The following is a 24,747-nucleotide window of genomic DNA, read 5'->3' on the forward strand; positions in this document are numbered from 1 at the left end:
ATACTGTTAAAATTATGAAAATGATATAAAACATACACTTTGGAGTTCAAGATAACTGCAAAGGAAACAATTTAAAAAATCTGTGAGCTAGTCTATATCCAGACTCGATCACTGATACTCTTTTAAAATGCAAATGTGTTTAATACCAATATAAATTTTGAAAATATGAGAAGAAAAGAGAAAGGAGCTAGTAGACTGGGGTTTTTTTATGTACATATGCATACATTTCTGTATGTTAGATCTGCTCATATTTGGCTTTATGTTCTTTAACTCCAGCAGAAAAACATTACTCAGATTACATACCATGGTCTTATAAAATCCTATTACAGCATAATTACCTTATCTAGTTAGACTCTTTTACCCATCTGGAAGATCTGATGATTCAAACCTATCAAGCAGTGCACAAAGAACACATCTACAAGGCAATCATGAAAATAACTGTATAAAATCTGCCCTTGAGAGAGAGGAAAGGGTAAACATAGCTCCTTAGTGATGTCTTAAGATGTCTTAGTGTTCATGCCTCACCTCACATTTATACAGCTTCACTATGGCAGGTACAGAAATTTGTGCAGTATACAAGTGCTTGCTCAGTTTTATTTAGAATAACCTGCTTAATTAATTTACAATTATGATGGTTCTAAGGACTGAAAACACCCCTATCTTTTGTCCATAAAGCTGTCCTATCATATCACGTTATAGTAATAGTAGTAAAAAGCATTGCTCTAAGGTAGATTACATAAACTGGAATCTCTCATGGGTAACTGTTTTCCTTGAAAACACATAATTAGGTCTTGTCAAAAATGTTAAAATATTAGGAATTCCTTAAGTATACGCTTTTCTGTATTAGAACTGGAGATAAAACTGTTTAAGGTTTGAATTTATTGCAAATCACTGATTGAAAAGCATGATATTTTATTTCTTCAGCTTCAATAATAAGATTTATGTAGCTCTTTTGCCAAAATCTCCTATTTATACCAGTGTAGCAAATTTGGCTCAAGAGCATTAAAATAAGCAATCTTACAGAAGTGCCATTTTCTTAATGCAAACTTCAAGCAACTTAAAAGTATCCTACAAGCGGGGTATACTGGCACTCCTTTATCAGCACTGTTAAGGAGCACCAACATTAGATCTTTACCAGTCAAATGTACACAAAAAAAAAAAAAAAGGAAAACATGAAAAGAATGCAGAGTTGGAAAAGAAAGTTTTTTAAAATATGAATTTTCAGTACCTTGCAGTTAATACAAGGAACTCTCTTTTTTCTTTAATTTGGAGAAGACAGCAGAAAAAGTAAGTTAAAAAAAAATAGGCTAAGGAAGAAATAGTTAAAAAAATGTATAAGGATACTTAGCTAAGAGGACTTTTTCCAGGCCCACATAGCAATGTAAAATAGGGGAGAGTATGCATATCAAAAACTGAATAAAAGGAAGATATATAAAAGAAGTGGCAATTCCTAATGTAAATTACTGCAGCTGAGCCCTAGGGTAGTTAACTTATTAAAACTAGCAGTTAATGGTCATTACTAAGTACATGGAACTGGGCCCTTGACAGAATTACATTACTACTACAAAATTACACCCCTATGTAGACTTCCAGAACACTGTATTTTCTGAAGAGGTATTTAATAATCAGCTCCAGTAAAAAAAAATCTGCTTGGCAACCTTGGCTGAACAAACTGATTGCTCTGCCCTTTAAAAGCTAAACATAAGATCACATCACATAAAAAGCACTTCCACCATTTCTGTCACTGTCTAGTATCAGCATCCAACTTAGCCATATTTAGCTGGCAGTCTTCTAAAATCAGTTTAGCACCTAACCATGTGCTCCTGACAAACTCAACAAGAAAAGTCTGTTTTGGAAAGTCCAAGCATTTTATTGACCATATGCACCTGGATATCCACAGCCGAAATACTCAGGTAAGAGAACCATGTATGTATTAAAATACTATGCACACAGAACAGCTTGAACTGAAACTGCAACATCTTTGAAAAATGAAGGTCAAAGCGACATTAGGATGATAAAGTAAACAAAAAGACTATCCAGCAATAGGAGACTGTTAGGCTAGCAAAATGAAACTGTTGAGAGGATAAAATTATTCTCTTATGGCAAACAGAGATGATAAAAGGTGAGAGTTGTTTAAACTATAGGGGTAATATTGGCACTGGAAGGATAATCAGGGCATGAGCACTTTCGGACTGGAAATTAGAATGGATTCCAAAGTACCAGGGCATTTTGGGTCAAAAGGAAAATGATGATGGTGGAAGACTCTAATGACATTTAAGACAAATATGGTTATGAAGCTTTTTGAGATTAAACATTGCCTGATCTAAGGTCTTGATTATATATTTACAGCTCATTTTTAATACTATCAAATGCCTTCTCTGTGCAGCAGTTTTATGTCACAAGCTGGTATCTTATGGATCACCTTCTTGTAAACTCTGATACTGTAAAATGAAAAGCAAGTCACAAAAAAATGGTAATGTAGTCTCTGATAAAATCCAAATAATCTTGGAGTTGTGCAGACACTAAGGAAATGCTTTAATAACCAAGTTACAATTTAAATTATCACACCCAGTTAACTTATTGAAGAAAGGATGTAATTTGCCAAAGCCTGCCCTCTCATCCCCCAAACCTGAGACTAAAGGTACACTAGGCAAAAAAATTTCTGCCAAGCCAAAACTTTTATGCCTATAACAGATAGAGTCTCTGTTTTACAGGGATCCTGTAAGGTTGCATGAGAAAATAACACACTTTGGGTCAGAATTTATTATGACAAGAAGCAAAGTGAGGGGAGATGTGGAATAAATCTCACCTTTCCCTCCATTTATCACTAAAACAAGCCACTTTCCTCACCGGGTTTAGGCATGTTCTGATCAAAGAGAGAATCTTAGTACCACCAAAGCCCCAGGAATACTAAAGCTACTCTTACTCAGCTATAACGTGGAGCTAGCATGGATTTCTCAGGCAGTTTAAGCATCACACACTCATAACCACTGTTTGTCATTAGTAGCCTGCAGATATGGTGGGGAACAAGGGCTGTGAGATTCCCGATACAATATATTCAAGGATAGTCACCGGCAAGCTTTCCTTACACTGAGCAGCACCAAACTGGAATGCAACACCACACTCAACAGCAGGTGCGGTGGTGAGAGCTGCAGTTCTGATGCCGTTCTGAATGACGCCGTTGAGGCAGCTTCAGAGGGAGCCCGATTTCTCGCCCTTGTGCCCTCCCTGCAGCTGCTCCTGCGCCGTGAGAGCCTCCGGCCTGCGGGGACCGGGCGGAAGCCGGGACGCGAGAGGGTTGCTTGAACCCAGCCCGGGCCTGGGGAGGCTCCGCTCCGCGCGAATGGATGGTGTTTTCCCAACAAGAAGCTGGACCCGACCGGCACAGGCGAGGCCCGCTGAGGCCAGGAGCCTGGTGCCCCGGCCGTGAGGCGGGAAGGACGAGGGAAGCCTAAAGTAAGAGCAGCTGAGGCCGACTGAGCGCCAGGGAGAGGGCAGACCTGCCCTGGCAGCTGACCTCGCCAAACAGGAGACCGCGGCCCCAGAAGGGCCAGCGCCGCCCGGCCGCCGCTGCCGGCGGGCGACGGGACGGGACGGGACGCTGGGAGGGGACGGCGCGGCCGGCAGAGGGCGCCGCGGTCCCCTCGGCACGGCGCGGGCTCCGGGGCGTGGCGGCCCAGCATGCAGCGCGGTGCCGTTTGAATGGCGCAGGCTCCGGGCGCTGGGTCCCGGCGCTAGGTCCCCGTGGCTCCTCCTCCCCCCTCGGCGTGGCCCGGCCCGGTACCATGAGCGGCGGGTGAGTGGCGGCTGTGGAGGCTGCCGGGGCTGCGACCGAAGGGCTGGCGCTCGGAGCGTGCCGCGGGCGGGTCTGCAGTAGCGGGGTGGCTCTCCTGGCCTGGGGCGCGTCTCCGGCCGCTGAGAAACGAGGAGCGAGGGAAGCTGCGGTGCGGCCTTCCTGCCGCCGGCGCGGGGGAGCGCCGCGGGCCGGGCCGCGCTCTGCTTCGCCGGGGCCAGGTGCGGCTCCGGGGCGCCCCGCCCGGCGTGTGTTGCGGGGCCAGCGCGGGGCGCTGCCGCTGCGAGGGAGCGGGGCTGCCTGCTTCCCGCCCCCGTGGCGGCCCAGCCGAGCCTCCCCTGCCCGCGCCGCCCGGCCCTGCGCAAGCCTCGGCCGCGCCGCTGTGGGGACACCCACGCCCACCGGCCGGCCTGCGGCGCGGCTGTCTGTGGTACCGACGGTCTCCAGCGAACAAGTTCTGGCAGTTTTGCCTTTTTCTAAAATGGTGACATCAGCTACAACTCAAAGCAAGCGTGTGCGGTGGTCGATAAATGCAAGGAAAGAAGGAAAAAAGGGAGGATAGCAAGCAGGGTGCGAGGCCTGCTGATGGGTTTTGTTCCCTGGGTGTGACAGATTCCAGTGGGGAAAAAAGGGAGGGGTGGGAATATTCAGATGTTTGAAGATCAGATCCTGCATTAATTACTTCGTTAAGAAGCTTTCAGTTTTGTTGGGTCTTTTTCACTGTTGTGTTGGAGTATTTTGGCATGTTGTTGAATGTAAACCTAAAATAAAGAAATTCTGAAAAGTTAAATCTGTTAATGAGATTGGGAGGTAGTTTTAGAAACAACTTGTTGCTGGTTTTGTACCGTGCTGTGCTTTGGAGCAAGATTAAGTCAGTTTGCTTAAAAACATGCGCTTTTTTCCATCTCTTTTTGGAACATTAATTTTTGCTTTTCCCACTCCTCTGTTTGTTTTTTTTTTGTTCCTTCTATTTCCTGGCTGTAATCAGGGAAGGAAAAAAACCCAACATGTTTAGCAGAATTAAAGTAGAAGGCAGATTAGTGCCTCTTTGGCCTTGCTGATTGGAAAGGACAAATTGTTCTAGTCAAAAACTGTCACTTTAATTTCTTACTAACAATGCATATAGTGTTGCTTAAAATTTCTCTAGTAATATTTCACTGAACTCAAGCTACCACTGGTCTGAATTCCTAAACTTTGTAACTCAGAATTTAATTTTAATATATAAATAATATTGCTAAGGTTTTGTATATGAATGTATTAAAAAGCATATATGTGAGTATACTGATATGTATTATTGTAGTAGTGGCTATGTATTCTACCCCTCTCTCCCCAGTTTTGAAACTTATATTTTCAATATAGTTCCACTGGAATAATTTAAATAGTTTTTTTTTTTTAAATTAAGTTTAATATGTTGGTCCCTGGGTAAGGAGCTTGAATATGAATTAAGAAAGCTTTTAAAATACTATAAACAGGCCATGGTCAACAAGAGAAGTGTATTTGAGCATAACACAGTTGTGTGATACCAAGCTGTGCAAAATGTAGTCACAGACTGTGTTCAGCCAGGTAGGGATGAGGTTGGATACCCATGTGTCCACTAGGTTTTGAGCTTGAGGGGTTTTCCAAGGTATTTCTCTAGGTGGGGATTTAAAATTTTTGTTGCATGTTTTTGAAGCTCTTTTTGTTGAGCAATGAATTAAAAAAAATACTGTATTTAATTTTATGAGTAGTTTCTTGAAGCTCCAACTTAAAATTTTAAACAAGCTTTAGTGTTTTTCCTAACTGTATTTCCTATATAGCAGCTCTTAGATAATGTTAAAAATAGAACTTTTTCAACCTTATTAGTCCTGGAATGTTCATAAGTGAAGATCAACAGGGTAAAAGTGTATTTTTCATTAGTGAAGGACAATTTTAGAAAGGACTAAGATATTGACGAGTAATATTGGTTTATGGCAGCTTAAGATGTTTGTAAATGATACCTCCAGATGCAGAAAAAAGGGTACTTGTTGATTTGACTTTTTTTTCCACTAAAGATTTTTTCCCAGGATGTGAATGGGGTTCGATTATTAGACTCTTAGGCTATCTCCACAGGGAGAGCTAACTCACACCAGGATTCATCCTCAATAAAACAGACTCTGACTTAGGGTCATTTCCAGAGTTTCATTATAATTGCTTGTGCCAGTGGGCCTCATCCAAATTCCATATGTAAGAGTAATATGAAAAGGAGCTTAAATCTTAGGAATAAGCTAACACCGTAACTAGTTTTAGTCTGTACTGAAAGTGTAATGAAATTCCTGTAATTTTTTTCCCCCCAGGAAACTTCAAACTGGAGCAAATGGCCTGACAGGTATAGCACAGTAAACAACTGTGTTCTGCTGATACGTAAGACACTTTTTATAGTGTTGTAGAAAAATTTTGCATGAACATGCTCCTTAGGATCTTGCACTCCACTTTTTTAGGATAATTCAGTATTTAACACCTGATGAACTGTCAGGGCATAAACTACTATACAAGCAGTTTTTTTAAAAAAAACCTACTTCGTATTGAAAGGATGTGGAAGCCATCTGAGAGACGGATGGATTCAGTAACATTTGTCAGAGTTATGATGAAATTATACCAAGCTTACAGAATCACTTCTACATGATAAGTGCTGATTTAATATTGTAGACAAATCACCCTTTTCGGAGTATCTAGTTTTGGAAGTTTCTCATCAGCATTTTAAAACTGATAATGACTAGTGAACTTAGTTGACCATCATTGGTTCCCTGATGTATACCTATTTGGAATGCTTTCAAAGCATTATTAGTCCTTTGGGAGTAATAATTAACTCTTTCATCTGAGTTTATCCTTGAATTTGCACTTGATTTAATATTATGGGGTGGGGAAACACAGAAACAGGAAGAATTTGGGCAGAGGAAAGGATAAGAGAAATGTGGTTCTTTTAAGGGTATTAGTGATGACTTAGGAAATCTAGCATTTGTTTTGCTGTCATGCCAAGTACTCCATTTTGTGTTCTGTAAGAAATAAATGGTATGTTAATACATGTGTAGATTACATAACATGCGAAGAAATGTTTGTCCCTCTCTGGGGGCCATGCCCAGAACATAAGATGATGGTAGGGAGTGGCAGAGTTGTTAATACTTGCCTTTGATAGAATTGCACTTGAAAGCCTATTAGTGCTCACTGGCTTTGCTTGACTCTAGTATGACTTGAAAAGTTGTATTGCGTTTGGGAAAGTTAGAAAATAGCAGTAGATCCTGCAAGAAAATTTTGCATGGGTACTGTTTATTGGCTGTGGGGACAAATGAGCTGATTTTCCAGGATATATGAATGCTGTTACTCTAATCCTTCTTTGTCCTGAAAATTTAAGAGAGTAAAAGGGGGAGGAAGGAGGGTTGGTATTTGCTATGTGAAGTCATCCATGGGACAGGAGAAATTGGTGGAAAGCGAGCCTATCGTATTAATGAAATTATGCATCTCTGTTCAGATTTGCAGCCTGCTTTGTTACGGCTGTAAAATAGTTTAGACTTGTATGATAAAGGGCTAAGGCAGAGCAGAAGGGACATGCATTCTATCCTTAGCCTGTTTTTTTTTTTTAAACTGTAAAGCAAAGGAGTTGCATTTGCCTTAGATGGTATAACATTGTTCTAAACAAATAGAACTATCTGTGCTCATTACAAGAGGATAGTCAAAATCAAGACATTACGGTATATAGGTTGTTCGATCTTGTACAAATTACTGTCTAATGCCGGTTTAAAAATCCTCCATATATATGCCAAATTAACAGTGGGTGGTAGTGTCTAATTAGTTAACCCTAGATAGGAACTGCAAGTTGTAGAGTGACCTGTAAAATGCCTTTCATCCTCTAGCATTCATCTTTTTTATTTCTGGCCAGCATTTTATCATATGTTACTAAGCTTTTGGAAGCAGATTTCTTGAGATATGGAATAAGTTTATTAAAACAGTATTAGGTTTGACAGTACCAGATTCTTCTGCTTGTGTTCTGTGTCTTTGGGCTACCTGGATTATGTTTCTGTATTTAATCACTTCTGGGCTTTAATTTGCACAGTCTATTCTGTAACCCATGTAAACATTTGGATGCACAACATCCTGTGGCAAGCACAGATTGATTATAATATACGAAGTACTACCCTCTTCTGTTAGTTTTGAACCTGCCTTCAGCTAGTGTCTTTTGACCCTTCATTCTTACATTGGGTAAAACAGTGAACAATCTATACCACTTCTCCAAGCTCTTAATTTTGTTGGCCTTTGTCTTATTTGCCCTCTGTTATAAGTGGCCTCCTTTCCAGACTGAAAAGGCCTGATCTATTCAGCTGTTGATTGCATGAAAGGTGTGCCACATGTTTTTAACTTTCCTTTGTCTGAGCTCTTCTGCATTTAGAAGTCTTTTGACTTTGTGGTTTTGGTGTTTCGTTTATTTTTTTTAAGGGAAGAGGACTAAACTTGCACTTGGTATTTGAAATACAGGCACAAGTGAGTTCTACACACTGTCACAGCAGTGTTGTGTTTATTTTTCTAACTGTTTATTGATCCATATGGAGCACTGAGCAATCAAAATTATCTGACATAAACTGACATCTATCCAGATCTTGTTGTGAGTAGCAATTATTATCTCGGAGCTATACAGGAACTCAGCATTTCCTCACACCTGCAGAAAACAGGCTTTACTTTACATTAATCTGTTGTCTTTGTTTCTGCTTATTGTACATCAGTCCTTCTCTTATTCTTCAGTTAACCCTCATCCTCAATTCTTGGTATAACTTTATCTTGTTGACAGTCTTCCTCATTGAAATACTACTCATCATCCCCTTTGTGAAGTAATCTATGAATATATCAAACAGAATAAGCCAGTGCAGATTTTCTGTGGGATTTCTGGGGTGGCCTTCTTCAGTGTGGAAACTGCTTAGATTATGACATTTTCTTTGCTAACTCTTCCCTATAAAAACTTTGCCTATTATCACTTGGTTGCTTAGTTTCCTGAAGACCTCTGGAAGCTTTTTGGAAACTCGGGTGGACTCTTCTAATTTCCCTGTCCTTTATCCATGTTGTACTACTATATAGTCTCAACGAGTTCCATTAATTTTGAAGTGCAGGACTTGCTTCCACAACAGCCAGGTTGAATCTTTTCCAATATTTTCATTGTTTGTGTCTACTAGTTGTATTATGGATTACGTTGTTTACTAATTTGTGCAAGAAAGGTGTCAGTCTGGCTCTTCACTGAGGCTAATACTGACTGCATTTTTCACATGTGATTTCTTTACGTGCTTTGTCAGCAATGAGGGAGAGGTTCTGCACTTAGGTTAACAACATATCTTATTTCATTACTGCTTTTATGTTCACTGCTGTTTCTCCATCATCAGAGACCCTCAGAAAAAAGATTAAGCTATGGAAATGTCTCTGAACTGTAGGACAGTGAACACAGATGTAGGGATTTTACCTCACACTTATTTAACACTATCTGATCATCTGTTGGCCTTCTGGATTTCTATTCCCTGTGTTTAAGGAAAGAATGATAGTTCTCATCTTCTCCTGTTTCAGCTGGGAGGCTAGAGGGCATTATTTTCTTATGTCAAATTTATCAAAGTGTGTTAATATTCCATTTTTCTGTTGGAAATATTCAGCTCTTTGTAGAGAACTTATCTGCCTCCAAGATAGACTCTCCACTTCCCATACAGAATCACAGAGTGTAAGGGGTTGGAAGTGACCTTGAAAGATTATCTAGTCCAACCTCCCTGCCAGAGCAGGATCACCTAGTTCAGATATTTTGAGATGTTATCTTAGGCTCTTTAGAGCCTAGTTTTAAACACTGATGCATGTGCTAGATGAATTTCCTTGGTAAGACATTCATTCTTGCCTTCTGATACTTGACTCTTCCATTAAGTAAAAAGCATTCTAGTTGAACGGTGCTGTCTTATGTGTTGGAGATCAGATTCTTGCTTCCTGCTTAGCCTGAAGGAGGGTTGTTTGAGATTGTGTATTAAGCAAGTAAGGAAGGGTCACTGTTCTGCATGAAGACTTGTAAGCTGTCACTGTGTCACAGGACTAGTTGGAAAAATGATTCTACAGGGACAGAGGTTATGGGGTTTTTTAGCATCTCACAGGACGATTCTGCCCTAATGATTGCAGATCGTCCTCCCTATTCTTCTGGAGTTATTGCTTTCCCCTCAGCAATATGCTTAAACAGGGATGCAAAAAAACTGTTAAAGGTCTTGCTGTAAACTGCTGCCATTTACAATGCTTGCCAAAGTCGTTTGTATGAGGGCTCTATGTTTCTGTTAGTAAATCTTCCTTTTTCTGAGAGAGATCTCAAACAAGATTTAATACCAATCCTGCTTTAAAGAAGACTGAAGTACTTGAAGGTTGTTTATTGGGGGTTTTTTTGTTTCGACTGTATCCTACAATACAGAATTTAATATGCATTATGTGAAGAGTGCATCTTCTGCTTTGTTTTGAGCCCTCCACTTCTTTGGTATATTTTATGGTCTTTAGCTGATGCAGTGGAAGATCATCTGTGGCTAATAAGCTGTTTTCCATCTGGCTTTTTCAGTGCTTAGAGGATAGGACTATTGGTAATAAAGGTGGAGGAGAGATACTTGGAACACCTATGTTGGGACCAGAGTTTTGCCATTTAGGGGAAAAACAATAAAATTAGAACAAGTGGTTGATTTTTAAAGTTAAGATAGGATGTTCTTCTAAAACATTTTACGAATAGTGCTCCATGATGATGTAGTTTTTAATCCAGTCTCAAGCAATAAATTTTCTGAATCACTTGCAAAAAATAAAAAAACACATGTACAGTTGTCTACTTCAAGACGGAATATTTCAGATGTTTTCTTGTTGGTTAACTGTGGACTGAAGTTGGGTTTTTTTAATAATATGAAAAGTAGCCAAACTTATATGCTGAAAAAAATGGGTGGGGGATCTGTTTGCCAATAAATTAAGGGGACATCTTTTACTTCCGTTTTTGTAACCTGTGCTGTTTTGATGAAGTTTGCCTTCTTTCTGAAACAGGGATTATTTTTATTTTGAAGGAGAGAGTCTCATAAATTGCCTTATTCTTTACTTGAATTCTTGTCTGTATGGCACCCCTAAGTTCAGGTGCACTAAGCTGGTCTGAAAACAAGATCTCTCCCTGTTTCTTGGGGGGAGCTTGTTTTTGTTCCCTTGTTTTAGAAATCTAGATAGGGGGTTTGAAGTGCTTTATCAGCACGTTGCTAACAAGGCTAACATTTGCTAAAGGATGATGTCTTGGATTATTTGTATGGTGGAACATCTTGCAAATAGTTGAACTCTGAAAGGATTCTACCAGCTGCATTTGAAGAAAGTTGACAGAATATTTGAGACAAAATTAAATGTCTTTCCCTTGAAAACAGGGATTTGAGAGATTATGGCATCTGAAGCCCACAATGTTAGAAAACAGAAAGTGTTGCATATTGAAGGTCATCCCATTGATCTCCCCAGAAAAAGAATCTCTTCTTCAACTAAAAAGATCATGAAGGAGGTAAGATGTTTGGTTTGGGGTTTTTTTCTTTTGTTTTTTATGTCCTCTGGTGAAACTGAAATAAACATTCAAACAAGTTCATAGTTCTGAGCAGTTTTAAACTGGAAGCACAGTATTTTGTGGTTAAATCACAGAATCATAGAATACCAGGTTGGAAGGGACCTCAAGAATCATCTGGTCCAACCTTTCTAGATAATATATTTTAAATGAGACAGCCCAGCACCCTGTCAAGCTGAGTCTTAAAACTGTCCCATGTAGGGGAATCCACCATTTCCCTTGGGAGATTATTCTTATGTCTAACAGTTCTCATGGTGAAGAACTTCAGCTTGAACTGCAATTAAATGATGAAACCTATGTACAATTAGTGACTGCACAGGTAAATGCACTGTAGCATCAATGTGAGCAGTAGGTACTTGTAGGGTTTTATTCATGCCTGCTTTTCTGCAGTCCAGCCAAGAACTGTTTCAGTAGATGAATGAATTCTGTAATCAAAAGTTTTTTCTTGCCAAAAGAGCTACATGACACAAGCGAGAGGTGGGGTAGGTGAAAAAACCTGCATTGAAATGGACCTGTCATTTTGCTGTCATTCAGCTTGATGTGTCGTATTGTCTAGTAACACATACACTTTGGATTCTTGCTAGTCAGAAATGTTTTCTCAATCTCTTACCTACTTCTTATCTGTGTTACTGGCTGAAGAATAAGGCACTGGAATACGGAGGAAGCACTAGGGAGGTAAACTTACTGTAAGATTGCTTCAGACAGTAGTGAGGATGCCAGCATCCTCTGTCTGCTTATTGAAATAATATATTAAAACCCACATGATTTTATGACTCGGTGCTAACAGAGCATAGCATTGTTTTGCTGATGTGCACAATGTAAATGTTAATAGTAGTATAAATTTTCAAGTTTAAATGCCTGCAGCATATAAGCATAGTACCTGATTTTTTGAAAATTCGTATTTCTAACCTGAGCATCTTTGTGCTGTTTTTTTAATAATTTGTTTAATAATGAAAAAAAAGTAGACCAGAATGTCGCATCTTTGTTACATGTAACTCTAAAACATTGAAGAGTGCTGTAGGAAACAAAGTATAGAATTTAATCTTAAAAATGGTACTGCTTAATTTACAAAGGTTTTGTTAATCTGTATGGCACAACCTTGAATGAATTTGGTGACTCCTCTAGGATAACACTGTTCTATGCAGCCTAATGGATGTAAGGGTGCTAATTCATTTCATATAAATGAATTCAGGATAAGCAAGCTGATGTTGTCTACAGCAGTCTTGATTTTGTTGTTGTTGTTGTGCTTTGCTGGAGAAATGTTCTGATGTCATCTTTCAAATACTCAAATCTGCTCTGTTATGGGCCTTTAAATGTGTACATGAGACAATGCAATTTAGTCATCAGATTCTAGTAGGCTTTTTATATTAGTCATAATTTTTAGTTTGCTATTAACTAAAGAATCTGTCTCTGATGTCACAATGCCACCTCTTTCTAAAGATATTCAGAGTTTACAGCTGACTGTGGTATTCCAAAGACAGCTCTGGCAAAGCCAGTCCATCTATAGGTCACTGTGAAATACGTTAAGATTATGGGAAGGTTAACATAGCTGTGCCTTAATTGCAGGAAGAGTCAGGGGAAGGGAAGGAATCTGTGCTAAATGTAGGCCATGGTAAAGCAGGACTTGTTTTTGACAAACTGGGAGTATTTGAGTCTTTTTACTAATGCAACTTTTTTTTCTCTATTGCCTGTGTTCCAGGGTAAGAAATCTCCAAAACAGCTGGCTTCATACACAAACAGGTAGGAAGGCTGTGCTGTGTAGATTCTGAGTTTCAAATAAGAGGGGAGTGGGGAGGAAGAAGCAGTTTAACTATATTACAACATTTAAGCAGACATAAATGGAAGATAGGTCTTAATTTTACTGACAATACTCAGTTATTGCATCTACTTCTATGATGAAGAGTCTGCATTATTTAAAGCAGGTGAAAAATATTGGTAGTAGCTCTTACTTCTGATACCCAACATGTCATGAAGGTTTATCTTTGGGATAAAATGTTTTAAGTAACCTGCAAGTTGTCTGCTGAATTAATGATATATTTTAACTGAGTAGTGCAAAGTATTGCTTAGGGTTAGAGCAACCTTCACTGAAATATTTCTTTATTATTGCAGAATAACAGTTGGAAAAACGGTGACCAGTCCCCTCTCCCTTTTCAAAGTAGTATATTGCAAAAGAAAAATTCATTGTTACACTCCAAAGCCTTGTTACAGAAAGAAACAGTTCCCTAAATCTAGGGGCCGTGACATGGCAAATAAAGAAAATGAACTGGCTTGTGCAGGGAATCTGCCAGCAAAACTTCACGACAGTCGTACACAATTACTAAATTCTAGTGACTCTGGCTCATCTCAAACAGAAGGCCCTTCATCCAAGTACAGTGGATTTTTTTCAGAGGTAAGTAAGTACAGTTTAAAGAAAATTAAGTTTAAAAGTATTCCTGGTAGTAACTTTGTGTGGTTATCTGTGTAAGTTTTCAAAGAGATTAACTTTCTTAACATACAGATTAGCTCAGGTCCTGTGATTTACAGTCTTTATCTACCAGTTTAGTGATACAGATGCCAACAGCAGTAATTGTGACAGTTTTCTCCATGTTTGTATCAGCACGGAAGCTGAGATCTGCCAGCCTTGTCTGGGTTAAAATTGTCCCAGCATCAAAGGAGAACATTGTTATTGACCTTGTTAGGTTTCAGTATTTGGCACAATGCATGGCCACATGCATGTATATGGATGGGAATCAGCTGGTGAGGTAGGATAGGACCATTTTTTCTATAGCAATATCAGCTTAGTGTGTATGAAACTAACTTGAGTGTTTTTATAAGGCTGTGTTTTTTGTTAAGATTGCTTGATGGAACCCCATTAATGCTTACCGGGCTTCTGAAATTGGCTAAAAGGTCAGCTACTTAAAAGAAATTAGTTTTGTGACAGTGAAGACCATTTAATTCCTTTCATGTTGATATTTCCATTTCTGTCGCCATGTATGTTTCTTACCTATTGAGGCCTGTGTCCCTCTTGCACTCTAGTGAATGTGATGGTTTCAAGGAAGGAGCAGCAGAATAGCTAGTGTATAGAGACTGCAAAAAGAAGGGTGAAGAAGTGAAGTCTGGGGAAGATTCATCCTCTGAGAAACTAAAGACCATATCACAGACTGCAGATGAGTCTGAGACTGTTTTAAGAGATGGGATGAAGGTAGCTCTGCAGTGTTCATGCTAATCTAAGGTCTATTTAAAAAAAATGCCTAAACTTCATTCTGAGAACGAGCTTTTTAAGAAATTAACCTTTTTAGTCAAAGCAGAATAATGTAATTGTGTCTAAATTGTGTCAAAATTAATGAGCATCTAAGTAAAATTATTGAAGTTGGTCAGAATTATAGGTTGATGCTTGTGTACGCTCTGTTTAATTTGTAGATACCTCCCTTTAAGTGTCTACAAATCTTATTGTATCTTTTGGGAAGAGTAGTCTTAGTCTATCTGTGCACCCTTCTAAGGGATTTTTTTTGTGTTAAGGCATTATTAGCTAAATTTCTAAAACTCATCAGCATACAGGTAGGAAAGTATGTTTTCATATACTAGATTACTATATTAGAGCAGCTTATTGTGGTGTTGCTGGCTACGTGTAGTAAACTTCCTTTATATTTTCAAAAATGTACAGGTTTCTCAGGACCATGAAACTATGGCTCGAGTTCTTTTCAGCAGGAATCTGAGGCTGAATGTAGCTTTAACGTTTTGGAGAAGGCGAAGTATAAGTGAACTGGTAGCCTACTTAGTGAGGTAAACTGAGTGTCTCTCTTATATTCTTAAAGCAGTAGCGATCCCAAATATGCTGCAGTATTTTTAAGGGTTCTTTAAATGTTGTAAGATTGCTATACTTTTTAAATCATAGTGGAAGCATTTACTACAGCCTATGCTCTACTAGTAACATTTTTTTATTTTAATATTTTTAGGATACAGGATCTTGGCGTAGTAGTAGACTGCCTTCCCGTGCTTACAAACAGGTACAGACAAAAAGAAGCGGGGGATAAGAATTTATTAAAAGCATACTGATGTTCAAGCAGTTCTGAAACATCTTGGTTTTTAAGTTTACAGGAAGAAAAACCATATGTTTCAGTTGGCTGCTGTGTTGATCTTTTGCCTTTAGTGAAATCACTGCTTAAAAGCAAGTATGAAGAGTAAGTATCGGTTTGGGATGTTTTCCTGTCTATGCAGTGCCCTAGAAATTAACAGTGTTTAGTCCTCTGACTCTTGTTCCTTCTGCTCCTTCTCCCAGTTCTGCCTTTCTGGGGGAACACTTGCCTGAAGGAGTACTTTCCTGTGAACCTTTAGCAAAACGGTGATGCAAAAACTTTTTTCTGCAAGGTTAAGGACCAGAGCGGGGCTGGTTTTGCCCTTATGCAGATAAAAACAGAATAGCACTGAGGTTTTAAGATGCTCTTATAACATGAAATCAAGGCAAAGTTTTCAGAAAAATACCTGAAGAATTGATACTTTTTCAACAAGAGCTTAAGTTGACCACTTTGAAATTGAAAATATAGGCAAATAATTAAACTTGTGGATTTGTTTAGATTTTTCTTCTTCCAGAATAGAAGGCATGTTGCTAAGTTGCTTACCAATTTGTCTTGACGCTTTAGCTGACCTGCAGATGCTAGAGGGGGAGGAAAAAAGCATAATGTATAAAATGTGTTGTTACAGATATGTGATAGTTGGTTTAAACTGGCTGCAAGCTGTCATTAAAAGATGGTGGTCAGAACTATCTGCACATAAAGAAAAGGCAGAGGATGGGTGAGTATAGTGCTGGGAAATTTGTTTCTCTAACTTATTCCATCTCAATCTGTGTTAACTTTGATCCGTAGGAGCACAAAAGAGAAATTTTTACTCATAAATTGAAAGTAAAAGCTTAAAAGAATTTCTATTCTTAAGATATGGGTGGTGTTGGGAAGCTTTAAGGATTGTCATGGATTTTTTTTTACTGGAGTTATACATGTAGAACGCGGTAATACCAGGGGGTTATGCACATGCTGTAGAAGTTGGATCAGAATTTTTCAGATGTGGCAATATATCGTAGACTAAGTCTATATGCAGTATTAATCATGAGTTTCAGTCAAAGTCTTGTGAAATGTAGTATATATGTTGTAAAGTGTTGTTTATTCTTTTTCAGAAATATTCATATTTTAAAACAGCAATTAAGTGGATTATGGGAACAGGAGAATCATCTTACTCTGGTTCCTGGATATACTGGTAATATAGCTAAGGTAATCCAGTTCCAATTATGTCTAGTAATGAACATGGTTGTATTACTTAAAATAGTCCTCTCATTTGATGTTATTTCCACTAAACTGTTCACTGATAGAAACACTTTTACTTCATTTTCCGCTAATGCTCCAGTACATTGTACAGTTTTTACAGAAGTCTGGAGTAGATGCCCTGTGCTAATAGTAGTGTGGTTTAGAATGCTAACAATGAATTTTTTAATACCCTTTTCTTTCTTTACAGAGAAAGCATTTCCTTAATAATAAGATAGCTGATAGTAATAGGCTTTAAAATTGATGTAAAAAAGGGCCCAGATGAGTAGGCAAACTGTGAAAGGAAAGATACTTTCTCTGAATCTGTTGTACCCATTGTTGTGTTATGTAGCTTAGAGAATCTTAGCTCAGCAATGTTACCATTTACAAATCAGGTGACTGAAACAAGTGACAACATACTAAATTCTAAAGCTTATTGCTGGCCTAATGCTTAGAAAAGTATGATTTTTTTGGAGATCAGAAGAGTGTCTTCATCTGAAGTGAATCCATGTTTGCCTTTCTCTGTATATCGTGGTATGAGTAATGTAATGGGCGTGTCTGGTAAATCTGTGATTTGCTGCTCCTGATACTTATCTCTACAAACATGACTTTCTGAGGTTGGGCATCAAGAGTTAAGCTGAGTAAGAAACCTCTCCACATGGAGGAACCTGAGGAAGGTAGACAGTGAGAAGGGCTTTAAAGCAGACACTTGGATTATGTGCAGGATTTGAGTGAACTTGAAAATAACTTCTCTGTCCAGAGAAGAGCAACAAGGCTGGTGAGGGGTTTGTAGGGCATGTCGTACGAGGAGTGGCTGAGGGAACTGGGGCTGTTTAGTCTGGAAAAGACTTAGGGGAGATCTTATTGCTCTCTTCAGCTACCAGAAGGGAGGTTGTAGAGAGGGCACTGTTGGTCTCTTCTCCCAACTAATTAGTGATAGGATGAGAAGAAATGAGTTTAAGTTGTGCCAGAGGAGGTTTAGGTTGGATATTAGGGAAAATTTATTGACACAAAGAGTGGTAGGGCATTGGAACAGCCTGCCCAGGGAGGTGGTGGAGACTCCATGCCTGGAGGTGTTCAAGCAGTGTTTAGATGTGGCACTTCAGGTTTAGTGGTTGTGGTAATTGGATTGTGGTTGGACTCAGTGATCTTGAATGTGTTTTCCAACCTTAATGATTCTATGATTATGAGAGATGGCATGCTTCACTTATATCTGAAGGAGCTTTGTGGAATCTATAATTCTGTTGCTACAGAATTTGTCATTTTGATGTATCAGACATATTTTGTTCTTCTGGGACTGATTTGCACCCTGACTTCAATTTTGTTGACAAGTGTAATTACAAACTCCTTGCAGAGCTTCAGTCAGCAGGGATGCAAAATTGAGTTCTAACTCCCAACTGGTAGAGCAATAGGAGCTTGTAATATAGACTAGTAATATAGTTCTTCTATTAGATCAGTATAGCAGTTCCTGCCAGTGTCGTTTCTGTTGGATTCAGGTTCCCTTTCTGTTCATTTGCCTACTTCTTAATGTTTGTGACCAAGGCCACGTGAACAAGTCAGGAGCAAAAAGGAGTAGTACAAGAATGTTGGAGGGATGAGGCAAAGGAATATCACTCTTAATAAATGTTTCAAATGTATGATCTTGTGATGATGACTGATGACTTCCTGTCCTGTGCATGCAGGGAGCAGAGGGAAAACAGACTGAAGGGATGGGTTTGGAAACTAATCCCACTGCTTTTGCAGGCTTTTTAGTACATAAATACATGAATTTAAAGCAATCTTGGAAAATTTGGCCTAAACATAATTATTCTTTTATTATGATTCTGATAGGTTACCCTGCCTCAGACAAAGTCAATGTTACAGCTAAAAGTAGTGTGACAAATGCTTTCTCCTTTTTCTCTTTTTTTTCCTTCTAGGATGTAAATGCTTATTTATTACAGCTACACTGACATGATTGGGAAACTCTGCTTATGTGGTGGAACAATCCTCTAAAGCATCCCTGAAATATGTACTGTTTCTGAAAGCCTTTTGAAAAATACTGGCAGAAGAGAACTGAACTGTCAAGCTGTTTATTGAAACCACTAACAAAATCCTAACAATCTACTTCACATTGAAGTGGAAAAATGTCTAGTAGGAGCAACTTTTACTTCAGTGAGGTGAAAGTGCACTATGAAAACTGTATGCCTTTGCTGCATTTGGGATTCGCTCAGTTACTAGATATTCATTTAAATGCTACTGTATTTTACTACAACATCGCATTAAAAAGATGAATTACACTGTTGTGAAGACAAGACAGCAGAACCAGTTACAAGGAACCAACAAAAAGCAATCAGCATTGAGCGCTTTTAAATGTTTTGTTGAGAAGAGAACTCCAAAATGCACAACAATCTTCCAATAAAAAAGCCAACCAAAAAAAAAAACCCTTTGGAATATTCAGTTACTTCTATGTTTTAATCAAATTATTAAAGACAGTTTTTGTTTGCACTATTGAGAAACTATACAGCAAAGATGCCTTAATTACTAGTGTTTCAAAAAGCCAATGTGTTAAGATGCAAATAGCTATTAAGTTCAGATTGTGATGAAAAACTACAAAAGTCAGGGTTTCACATTGTTTAGTTAATGAAACATTGCACATATACAAAGATTCATGTATGAAAAATTATAAATACCTGACGCTAAGCTTGGATAAACAGTTACTGCAAATGTCAGCAGAATGGTGAATTTATGTCCAACAAATGTTTTTATATTGTATGTGGATTTCTAACACAGTAATCTTGTTCTGTATCATTTAAACTACATGCAAATAAGTAAATATATTAAATGTATCTACTGTTTTTTCTTTTCAAGTTCATAAAAGCAATTTCTAGAATAATCTCTTCCACAGTACTTTTTATCATAGATATTTATGTCTGTTTGAAATGTTTACAGCCAGATGAGGCCACGTTATCCAAATCACACCCTTTTTATACTACCTCCTTTAAGAAACTGACAAAGAGCTTTTGCAAAATTAAGTTCTAGAGTGATCAATTACGGCAAATTCATACCAACAACAGCATTGAAAATACAGCTATAAACTCTTCCACTGTCCTATTGCTATCCTGTACTATTTTAATTTAAAAGCTGTAGCTTAATAGCTGTGAGGGAGTTTTGATTTTAGGTTTGCCTTTTTAATTTTGTGATGAGGAAGCATGCTTTTCCAATAAAAACTTATGAAGTGCCAGCTGTTCACTTATAAATATACATGCACAGCATGTATCACCAAGTAGTCTACTTCCCTAAAAAAAACTTAAGTACTTACAAGGGTTGTTTTCATACCTAGAATTAAGCAATGCACTTTTATTGATGTGCAGGAGAAAAGTCTTTTGATAGCTCCAAGTGGTTTTTGCTTTACAGGTTAAATAAATTAATTTTAAACTCTTGCAGTGGTCAACAGCTTTAGGCCTCACATTGCTTCATTTTGTATTTAATTTACATATCATTATTGTTAACTTCTGAAGGCCAACTGAATCTGTCATCAAAACTTGGTGCTTTTGGTCACTTGAATATTCTTTAAATGACTAAAGGTTTTAGACTTCCCAGGAGAGTTAGCAATAGGGAAGTTCCTGGGACATCCCCAAACTGAGAACTGTGTGGGACAATCTTGAGATACACGCACAGCCAAATTCTTTTTGCTAGAATTGTTATGTACTGTTAGAGATATTTCACACTCGGAGTTTGAGATAGAACTTACTACTTTTCAAATGTTCTTGCTGTCAATTAAAAATGTAAAGGAACTATAATATCATGATATTCTTATTGATCTGTTGAGCACTTAAATGTAAAAGTAACATAATTCGGTAGCAATTGCTGCAACCCTTACATTATCACTCAAGGAGAATACTGTAAAGGTGATGGCAACTCAGATCTTATTTTCTCCTGTTTTTAATAAACAAAATGAAGTAACTTCTGGCCATTTATTTCTGATAATACAAGAAGTAACCATTGTCATTGATTAAAGTGAACTACTCGAGTATTCAAAAATCCACCTTAATTGTAGATGTAAATATATGGGCTTATGAACTCTGCATGTGGCCATGGATTTAACAAATTGTAACTGTGGATGGTGCTTTTGTTCTAGTGGCAAGGTAAGATTGACTTGAGGATTGTTATTGAGAAGTATCTAATAAAATCATGTGTTTTTAACTGCCAAAAGTTGTATTTTGACAGCATCAATAATACAGTATTAAATATTAAGTAATTAGTATCTGTGCCTTATTTTAAATGAAAATTTTTACTGTTTTCAGGAAGCTGTAAGAACAGGATGTTGGTGTCTATTATTTTTCAGTCATGATCTCAACTCATTTAAACTATTAATGCTGACATTCAGGCTCAGTCTGTTATATGCCCTTTAGTTCTCAAAGGGCTAGGGATCAGTTTTGCTGTAATGGAATGTGTATGTATGGTATCTGCTCAAAGGTGACAGGATTCTTAATAGCTGTGTAACTGTGAAACCCATGTAGTTGTCTCTGTGAATCTAAGAATTAAGTTTATGAACAATCACATGTATAAATGCTAATATTTGTGATATGTTCTGAAAATGCTGTTTCTTGGATGTATCAAAACATCCAGGAAAAATTAATCCTTTCTGTCCTGTATGTGCTTGTGATACAGAAGTACGCATGTGCATGAGGATGAAGGGTGCCTCTGCAAAGCTGTTCTTCATGTTCCACCTCTTGAGATGAAATGAATGTCTTTGAAAAACAGTACATCTTTGGCCTCCATGTTCCCTGAGAATACTTGAGGCTGTTTTGCTGAAAGGGTTTTTATTTGAAATGTGAACTAGGACTTAAAAGTCCTCTGAACAGAAATTAAAAAAGCCTTCTGGCATACTGCCTTTTTTTGTGCAGCTAACAAAGCCCCAATATTCCACTAATATAAGAATCAAAGTTTAGGTATTGCTGATAGCTTACTGAGGAGTGGAGACAGAAAAAGCTACTCCATTAATTAGCTGGGCACAAAGAAGTGAGCATGTCTTAATGATGATGTATAGCTCCATTTTTTAAGGAGTTATACCTGTTTCTTAATAAAGAGGACTCTACAGGGCAACAGCTTTGTATTACACAGGTACTGCAGTTCCAGATTACTTAATAGTTCTCAAAAATTGCTACTGGTATTTTAAAAAATTAGCATCAGCCCTCTAGGAGCTTACCTTCTGCAGTGAGGTAAAATGATCTCCCTTTCTGCAGTCTGCTTTCATGTTATCAGAGGCTGTAGTTTTAGCACATGGGATGCAGGAGGGATCGGAGAGTAGGAAAGGACAAGGGAAGTACTTGTGCCCTATGTTGAGTTACAGCAGCCCCGCTGCATTATACCATATGTATCTTAAAGCAGGCTGTATTTTTATTTTATGGTATCTGAAATAGGCAAGTTTTGAGTTACAGGTCTTTGTGTTTTGCATTGAGAGAGAAAAGTTTTGAAGATGGATGCTATAGTGCTGGTTTGAGGTATGTTCTTTGGATAGGTTTTTTTTTTCCTTGAAAGGGTGGACATTTTTGTGTGTAGAAACTTGGAAGTATCTTGTGCAAAGCTTGCCTTTTGGAACTAGCAAGTGGTTGATTTTGCCTGTTCATCTTGCCAGATCTTCCAGTTTTACAGAAGACTGAATGTTTTGGTGTGTAGATTTGCAGCTGTATTTTGTACCCAGTTTTCTGGTACAAAAGGAAACAGGTGGTTCATAGTCAACTATTTCAGAATACAAACCCGTGCAAATCATGCTATCGGTGTGAAGTTTTTCCAGCTTTTGTACAATGCAAATCCTTGAGTATATGAAAGCAGTTGGTTCTCGTGTGAGGAACTTTAGATTGAACAGAGGCTGCATTAAAGGAGGAAAAAAATTGAAGCTCATTTTAATAACCTGGGTAAAAGCCAGAGAGCTTAGTTTAATTTTTGTCTTCAGCCTGCCTTCCTACACATAGTAATCATTGTAGGCTACAGATAAAGATTCACTGAGAGAACAGACTAAGCATGCTTGTGGTTAGTGCTTACATTATACTTTTAAAAATGGATTTTGTATTAGTTAAATGGCTTGTTTAATGTCTAAGAATAAGACTAAATGCAAGTATTTTCTTCCCCCCATGCACTCATTCTTCAGCGCTTAATGATGTTATTTCTTTCTCGTTTAAATATACTGTGTTGTTAGAATCAGGGAGAGGAGGTTGAAAATTCTAGATAAAACACAGGGCTGGCTATTTAATGCTATTCATTTTGAAGCAGTTGTGAAAAAATTTCCCTTTTTAAAACTTTCACAAAAATTTTTGTTAATGCCTATTAACTTGGCTGCAAGTTTGAGTTTGAACTTGGTTGAAAAAAAATAAAGCATTGTCACTCTGAATAACCATAGCTGCAGTATTTTTTTTAAAATTTTTGTTGTTGAGTACTAACCTTGACTCTTGATACTAACCTGCCAGATGGGAGGCAGAAGATGCCGCAATGTCCTTTCATGGGATAAAATACAAAAAAATCACACAGACTTCAACTGTTGCAGACCTAGAATACTTTTGTTTCCATACTGAATAGAGTTTTGTAATATACCTCTTGATGTAGCTTGTAGCTGCTGGTCATATTGCTCTAAAATGACATGTTCTACTTTCAGGTTGAATGCAGTATATAATTGTTTTCAGTTTATACAGACCACTGCTTTATTTCATTCAGTCATTACTTGGAGAACTATAATGTAGATTAACAACTAACAACTGGGGCCTTGAACATACTTTGCAAGTGTTCCAGCTTCAGAAAAATTCTTTTTATCTTTTGTGACAACAGGCTTTTGTTAGACCTCTCTTCTGCTTGAGACATTTGTTTTCTGAAAGAGCTAAATAATTTTAGAGACACCATTTCAGAAGAGGATTGCCACATCCATGAAGCTTGTGGCATGTTTGGTTCTAAGTGGAGAACTTGAACAAATGCAGCCAGCTCTTAAAGAGAGAGCAACTTAATTACTGTCAAGTTACTGCGTGTGTGTTACTAGCTGTGCTATTATCTACCTAGTCAAGCTAAAAGTTGAACGATGGATTACTGGGGAGTTGAAGTCTTAACTCTTGGCTGTAGGAAACCAAAAACCCTGCTTCTTTGCTGAAAAAAACTGCTACAATGAATGCAGAAAAGAACTATTTGTTGTGTGCTTGGTTTGAAGAGCAGAAATCTCTTAACTTCTTTCTGTCTGCCAGTAGTATTTTGTCTTGAAGCTAAGAGGTGTAGACATGTATATATGTTTGTTTAAAATAACATTAAGTTTATGACTGAAAAGGAAAAAAAAAACACCCTTGCTGTGTAAGTTCCTTTCTGCATGACCATGCTTCCCCATATTCCAGCTGCAGGAAAAAGTACAATTATAAAATTGTAAATTTATAATTAACCATTATTGTACGAGTAATGGTAAAACTTCATTTTCAACACTGGAGGTTTCTGACTATTGTTAGTGAAGCAGTAGAGCAAAGCAGGACTAAAGAATAACTGGCAGGTTCTGTTCTCTGCCTTGTGTTTTGGTAAGTCTAAAAGCTTGACTTTTTGTCCAGCAAAATGAGTAATGATCAATGGGAAGTGTTAATTCTGGAGTAATTATGCCAACAGCCAGCATTAGCATAAGAATAAACTGGGTAGCTGGCTGTGAAGTGACTATGCTTTCTGCTAGAGAGGGGAGAGTCAATTCTAAAGATTAAGATTTCTAGATCTGCTGTTTGGATGATGGAGTAGTGCTGCAAGGGGTCCCTCAAAATATTTACTGCCCTCTGGCAGCATCAATAGAGGGGGTTACGGGCTTTAACACTGGCAAACTCTTACGAGGACTGTGGCAGATGTGTGCCTCCCTGGTTGTTGATGTTGGGAACTTACTTATATAAAGTTAAAACTAGGGACAGGGGAGGGTTTGTTTTAGATATGGTACAAAAATTTCTATCACCTGAGAAGGGTGCCTGTGGTAGCTGCATATTCAAGTTTGATGATACAGGAAGGCATTCCAGTCTTGTGTGCTTAATTCCACAACAGTGAGGCACTTCACAACGGAAGGCTGGAGAGTTGGTGCTTGCAGAGCTGTCACGTTTCCTCCCAGTTGCTTTCCCACCTCTGACATG

The 24,747-nt window shown here is 38.2% G+C and overlaps 1 protein-coding gene across 2 annotated transcripts; it reads left to right on the top strand.

The window, feature by feature from the left end:
• Positions 1-3,437: 3,437 nt before the first annotated feature.
• KATNBL1 (katanin regulatory subunit B1 like 1) lies at positions 3,438-20,581 on the top strand. 2 transcript variants are annotated; one of them, XM_051621480.1, is made up of 10 exons: positions 3,438-3,456; positions 11,185-11,312; positions 13,069-13,109; positions 13,479-13,758; positions 15,013-15,131; positions 15,305-15,355; positions 15,440-15,529; positions 16,050-16,139; positions 16,516-16,609; positions 18,556-20,581. In XM_051621480.1, exons 2-10 carry the CDS (start codon positions 11,199-11,201, stop codon positions 18,586-18,588), a joined length of 912 nt encoding a protein of 303 aa, XP_051477440.1. In that variant the 5' UTR covers positions 3,438-3,456; positions 11,185-11,198; the 3' UTR covers positions 18,589-20,581. The 2 variants fall into 2 exon arrangements, with proteins under 2 accessions (XP_051477440.1, XP_051477441.1); XM_051621481.1 differs by lacking the exon at positions 3,438-3,456 and adding an exon at positions 3,697-3,796.
• Positions 20,582-24,747: the final 4,166 nt, after the last annotated feature.

This window comes from Apus apus, chromosome 5, assembly GCF_020740795.1.
Source record: "Apus apus isolate bApuApu2 chromosome 5, bApuApu2.pri.cur, whole genome shotgun sequence".
Lineage (NCBI taxonomy): Eukaryota > Metazoa > Chordata > Aves > Apodiformes > Apodidae > Apus > Apus apus.

Bases quoted from the DNA above. Each gene is read 5' to 3' on its own strand.
- KATNBL1 (XM_051621480.1), top strand. From the start codon at position 11,199: ATGGCATCTGAAGCCCACAATGTTAGAAAACAGAAAGTGTTGCATATT. The intron at 13,110-13,478 runs GTAGGAAGGCTG...TTATTATTGCAG, and splicing joins CTGGCTTCATACACAAACAG to AATAACAGTTGGAAAAACGG. The intron at 15,530-16,049 runs GTAAGTATCGGT...GTGTTGTTACAG, and splicing joins CTTAAAAGCAAGTATGAAGA to ATATGTGATAGTTGGTTTAA.